The sequence below is a fragment of the Chrysochloris asiatica genome, unplaced genomic scaffold (genome assembly GCF_000296735.1).
Source record: "Chrysochloris asiatica unplaced genomic scaffold, ChrAsi1.0 scaffold00377, whole genome shotgun sequence".
Taxonomy (NCBI): Eukaryota; Metazoa; Chordata; class Mammalia; order Afrosoricida; family Chrysochloridae; genus Chrysochloris; species Chrysochloris asiatica.
This window is the reverse complement of record NW_006408895.1, coordinates 1769751-1776242: the sequence shown is the minus strand read 5'-3', so window position 1 is coordinate 1776242 and position 6492 is coordinate 1769751. Positions and strand designations below refer to the sequence as shown.

At 38.1% G+C, this 6492-nt stretch overlaps 1 protein-coding gene across 1 annotated transcript in view; it reads left to right on the top strand.

The window, feature by feature from the left end:
• The first annotated feature begins 2386 nt into the window (after nucleotides 1-2386).
• MTTP (microsomal triglyceride transfer protein) overlaps nucleotides 2387-6492 on the top strand; it is a 65357-nt gene continuing 61251 nt past the window's right edge. The window contains exon 1 of the mRNA XM_006876378.1: nucleotides 2387-2447. Within this exon, the coding sequence (XP_006876440.1) occupies nucleotides 2387-2447 (61 nt within the window). The remainder of the gene's footprint in view (nucleotides 2448-6492) is intronic.

The following is a 6492-nucleotide window of genomic DNA, read 5'->3' as shown; positions in this document are numbered from 1 at the left end:
TGGGGCAGGGGTAGGTAGAACCTCCACTGAATGATTTCCATTCTGTTGGAATCAGGCTGGCGAAAAGAAATGGGGATAAGACTCTTGTGTTACAATAGTGAACAATTGCCATCAGGACTGACTATGAGGGTCGAAAATGTAGAGGTAGATGTTTTTTGACAAAAGGAGGGGAGTGATTGATTTTGCAGCCCAGGAGCAAGGTCCCTGGGACCATCAAGTAAGAAGAGCTGAGAGCGTGACCCTACCTAGAGAGGCAGTGATATCAGGAATGGAGACAGAGACAATGACGTGGACAGATGGAGTGGCTGGAAACACTGAACTCAGGAAGGGAAAGGGGCTGTATGCTGAAGGCTGGGGGGCGGTCTTGTGGGATGTACCCTTTGGTTATTTGATGATGCATGGAGGGGATTGTGATCATTACAATGAAACAAAATATGATAGGATGAATGTAAAACTGATGTTCTCCCATGTAAACCCACGTAATTCACAATAAAAACTTAACAAAAATAAAGGAAATGTGCTTAACTTTGGAGATTCTTATATTTTATATTTTATTTTGTAGTCCTCCCTGTTAAGTCTGCTGTCTTTTATCTGGATTTTCTAGAAGATTTAGGTTTCAGATTAGGATTCTAGAAGAAGGATTTTGAGAGACACTAATGTAGATTCAGTGACTTGTTTTAGATTGGAACATGGCCGTAAATATTTAAAAATACATTAAAATAGCTTTTCCCCAGAACTTTATTCGCTTCTTTGCCCAATAATTCCCATATGTCCCCCCAATTATCTCATTTAAAAATTTTTTGTTTATAGCAGCTATGGTTCAGTCAGCATGGCTTTAACCATGCTAGTCTAAGGGCTGGGACTTCTCCTGTACACCTAGAAATGAGACGCAGAAACACAGGACTCCATTTCGCCAGTATGGGCACTCAAACAAGTATTTCTTGTCATCAATATAAACAGAGATGTACAATGATAGGTCTACTATGATGTACCCAAATGTGCTAAAAAATGCTAGTACCTAAATGATGTGAGTTGCGGTTGAGTCAGCTCCCAATGTATGACATCCCCAGGTACAATGGGATTGAACGAACCACTGTGATGCCTAGGGGTTTCATTGGTTGATTTTTTGAAGTACACGTTGATTACCAGGCTTTTTTTCCCCCCTTAGTTTGCAAATGCTGCTGAAACCTGCTCAGCATCATAGCAGCACAAGCCTCCATGGACTGACAAATGGTGACAGCACTTGAAGTGCATTGGCTGGGAATCAAACCTGAGTCTTACGCGTGGAAAGTGAGAATTCTACCATTGAGCCACAACTGCCCTCAAATTAAAGATAGACAAAGCTGGTTTCTTCAACTCCATATAGTTTAACTCCTGGTGTGGTACTGCAGGATAATGTGCTGGACCTTAAGGTCAGTTTGAACCACAAGGTCGGTGGTTCAAATCTACCAGCTGTGTTTTGGAAACCCTATACAGGGTCGCTATGAGTCAGAAACAACTCAACGGCACTTAACCACCACCACAACAAGGAGAATCTTTGAGATTTCAGGATGAAAGTTCTCTTTAGTATTATGAGTAATTTGAAGTGATTGTGGTGTGTGATTAAATTTCAACTTAAATCCTAAAACTCAGATACTTTTTATAATAGCTTGCAAATATTAGTAAAAAGTTCAAAAGTAAATTTATATATACATGTAAAAGAGAGAGAGCATGCCCCTAGTATCATAGTGGGTTATGCTTTGGGCTACTAACAGCAAGGTCATCAGTTTGAATCTACCAGTTGCTCCATGGCAGAGGGATGAGGCTTTCTGCTTCTGTAATGATTTGCAGTCTTGGAAACCCTGTACAGGGTTGCTATGAGCCAGAACCAACTCTATGACACACAACCACCACCACCATATATGTATACAAGAAATAGTAAAATCAGTTAAACTGAGTTTGAGACGCCCCATGACTCTCCCACATAAACTGATGAAATGTGAAGATAGTCAATTATAGGATTATATATTAGACAGAAAATCCCATGAGCACTTTTTCCTTAAATGTCCCTGAGTATTGCTGCAGTTATAGAAACATAGGACTGGTTTGGATTGGCTCTCAGAAATCAAAACGTTCTTGATTTTCCTTCTGAGTGGAAAAAAAAAAAAAAAAAAGAAGAGTGAGAGATTGAAAACAGCAGCCCACCTAAGTTTAATCATTAATAGTGAGCACTTGGATGAACTTAGGTCCTGATTTTGGAGTTTGGAATCTGACCTTTCTCCATAGATAAACATTATTGTTGCAGATTCTGAGGAGGATCACTTTCTGGGCTGCCTTCTGAAGACTCCACTTCTCAGTGACTCGTAGTTGGGAACTGGATGCACACAAGGGTAGCTAGCTAGTCAATATGATTCTTCTTGCTGTGTTTTTTCTCTGCTTCATTTCCTCATATTCAGCTTCTGTTAAAGGTAAGTTTGTGTTGTCTTTTGCTAAACTTTAATTTTGGGAGGAAAAATGTGTGTGTGTGTTTTTATTGTGAGAGTTCCTCATGAAACCATCTTCCAAGCTATGTAATTTAAGAATGTTTGTGAAGGCATGACTGGATTGGAATGAAACCAAATTCAAATTCTTACATACATTAAGGAAACAAAGGTCCCTTTGAGTCTTCAGTTCCTCAGCCCAGTGTGTTCCTTGTTTCAGTTTCCCATTCGTGCTCTATTTTTTAAAAGAGGAGAAAAAAGATGCCAGCTATTGTTACCTATTGGTCAGTCTTTGAGTGCTGTTCCCTTATTTGAATTGTAAAAGCAGATTTTAAAAAAAGCTCCTAAATTTCCTTCTAGTTGCTTAGCAATGTGACACCAGGAAGAATTAGACTCAGTGGAAAAGCATTTGACTTGCCAAGGAATTATGAATGAAATGTTAAAACAATGCATTTAATTCCACTGCCATTCAAAAATGATAGAATGAGGATAGCTGAATGAAATAATCATTATGCTATATGATAAAGACTTAAGAAAAAAGTAACAATATTTGAAAATAGTATTGCTAGTCATAGCTTCTATATTAAGACAAAATTGATTTTTTAAAAATACATCCTTCAGAGAAAGTCTGGAGGGAAAAAATATGAGGAATACTTTTGAAAAGCCCTATGAAATGTAATACTAATGAAATCTTGTTTTAAATCAGCTATATTAAAAACTTTGGATATCTAAATGTTATTTCATGTAAAATTCACTTTTTAGAGTCTCTTAAGGAGGCACTCTGTTAAAACCAATTGTTCTAAAACATATTACTTAGTATGATGGAGTCCAACTTTAAAAACTAATGTGTATTATCATTGTTTGCTGCTGTTGATTAGGTAATTGATAGAAAACAATTCATCTATAAATTCTAAAAACGCTTTTGGGATCATTTTGGCTTTTGATCATAAACTGGATCTCAAGATTTTTGTGTCAGAAATTTAAAGATAGTCTTTATTATTGGAGCAGTAAATGGTAGGCTAAGTTTATTTCTCTGAAGCAAATCACACTTTAGGTTATTGAGTTAAATATATTTTTCATGAGTTTCTTTTAAATTTCGTCTTTAAAAATAAGGTTCTGAGTCATGAAAAATTTCTTCAGATGAGAAGCAAGTGATACCCGACTAAGAATTGTCACATGGGGAACTTACTATTTTATTAAATAGTATTAAATAAACTGCTGAGGATCTGAAATGTGAGTGATTTCAATAATACAGCAGCAAGACTAATTTTCAAATACATTCATTTATAAAGGTTATAAAAAAAGAATTACTGTTGTTAAGTGCTGTCAGTCAGTTCCCACTCATACTGACTCTGAATAGGGTTTCCAAGGAGTGGCTGGTAGGTTTGAACTGCCAACTTTGCTGTTAACAATCAAGTGCTTAACCTACAGCGCCACGCCAGGACTCCATACAAAGCACAAAACCCACTGCCATCAAGTTTATTCCCACTCACAGTTACCTTGTATAGGGTTACTGAGGCTGTAAATTTTTTCAGGAGCATAAAGTCTCATTTTTCTCCCTAAGAGTAGTTGGTGGGTTTGAACTGCCGAACTTGTGTTTAGCAATCCAGTACTTATCCTACAGTGCTACCAAAGCTCCTCATACAAATACAAGAGTGCTTTTTAAAGTTCATGGGGAAATGGAATTAAAAGACAATAGACTATTCCCATGGACTTATGAAGCCCCCTTTTATTTACACACACATACACAGAGCAATGATATACAGGAAAATATGTCTTAGAATGCAATAAATAACTACAGCCCATTGTGAATAAGCTCAGATGCAAATCCAGATTGTCAGAATTAGACGACTATGCAATTTAGGGGACGTCTTTGAGAGAGGCTTATAAAAAACAACTTGCTTTTGAACATTTTACTGGGAAAAGATATAATAGGAGTACACTTAGTAAGGGCCCTCTTCCAATGTCTTGGGAGGATCCTGGGCAAGTAAGGAGGCCTAAAGCTTACCTTTCATTGGCTTCCAGGTACAAGATGTTTATACCAAATATAACAAATAAAAAATACAGAACTTGAGAGCTGTCTATCAATCTAGATCCGATATGCATTTGCATTAGATAGTATCATGATTTTATGATGACTTTTTGCTTTTTATAATGATTTAACTAGCAAAGTACTATAAAGAGTCCACCTTAAAATCAGGCCATCATCCCATGCATCATCTCAAAACTCTTCTCTAATTTAAATCACAAATGCCACTGTTTGACAGATTCCCAACTATGGAGGAGAGGTTGGGATTCTAAACACGAAAATTAGTGTTTAGAAGCAATATGCTGATTGTGAGCATTCTAAAGACTCCCATTTTCCCTGTAGTTGTTAACTGCCATTGAGTATCTCGTGGAGGATCCACAGATAAAGGTATTGGATCTTTGTGATCTATTTATTATAGTTAAGTGTGGCTGAGTAGGTTCCGACTCATAGCGACCCTGTATAGTTTTTTTTGAGGCTGTCAATCTTTACAGCTGCAGAAGACTCATCTTTCTCCCTTAGAGGGGCTGGTGGGCTCCAGCCACTGACTTGTGTGGTCTTCAGTCCAGTGCTTATCCTCCAAAGCCAAAGCATTGTAAGCCATAGGGGTTGATTTTTTAAAAAACTTTTTATTGTTAATTGGGTGAAGGTTTATAGACAAGATCATCAGCTCTACATTCAGCAAACCATATACCTTTTTTCATTTCAATGATTATAAAATCCCCTCCTTGCAACAATTTTTATCCCACTTCCTCCCTGTGGCTCCCCACTGACATCGTATATTTCACGAATGAGCAAGGCAAAAAATTTGATATACACACACAACATGAAAAATATATATTCATTTAAATGTCCAAAGGGCACATTCTGCCAGCCAGCCTCCTTCCCGAAGGCGCACAGCCACGGTCTTTGCTGCCGCTGCTTTTCTAGGTAGAGATCTCACACTCCACTTATCCTCTTACTTCTTGATGGTCCTGTGATTGTCTGTTCCTGAAATGAAAGATAACCTACACCCTCCTTTTAGTTACACATCTTCTACAATTACAGCTGTGACAAGTGCAATTAATCCTGCTAACAGTATTCACAACTGAATCATAAAATCCTATTACTGTCATCCTGTAGGGGTTGATACTTGGAAATAGATTGCCAGGTTTTTCTTACTAATCTGTCTTACTCTGGAAGCTTCACTGAAACCTCTTCAGTGGCACAGAAACACATAATCCTCCACTGAGAGACTAGTGGTGGCACTTGAGCAGCAGTGGTGGGGAATTGAACCCATGGCTCCCATGTGGAAGGCAAAAACTCTACCACTGAATTACCAATGCCCTTCATATTGCTGTTGTTAAGTGCTGTTGAGTCAGTTCTGACTCATAACAACCCTGTATAAGGTTTCTGAGGAGCAGCTGGTGGATTTGAACTGCCTACCTTGGCAGTTAGCAGTTCAGTGCTTGTCCTACTGCCATCGAGTTGATTCTAACTGATAGAAACCCTATGGGACAGATTAGAACTACTCCTAGGGTTTCTGAGACTGTAAAATCGTGGCAGTGCTGCTGCTGGTAGGTTTGAATAGTGGACCTCTGGTGAGCAGCCCAATGCTTATATAATTTTATTTATTTTGCTGTTATTAAAAATATACATGGCAAAACATACACAGATCCACCAGTTTCTCCATGTTCCATTCAGTGACATTGATTCCTTACTTTTTCTTAATTATACTTTGTGATGGTGCATCTATTCTCAGTGCCTTCTTCCAGTCTTCTTTATAGTACCTTCACTTTTGATAACCACACATAAGCTTTCTATTTAATCTGGTAACCTTTACATTTGAACTATTCATAGTATGGTGCTGTAGGATAAGCATTGCACTGCTCGGTTGCTTTAAACTGCAAGGACAGAAGTTCAAATCCACCAGCCACTCCTTGGAAACCCTGTATAGGGTCACTATGAGTTGGAACCAAGTTGATGGCACTGACCAGCAGCAACAACAATTCCTTCACTTATAGTCTT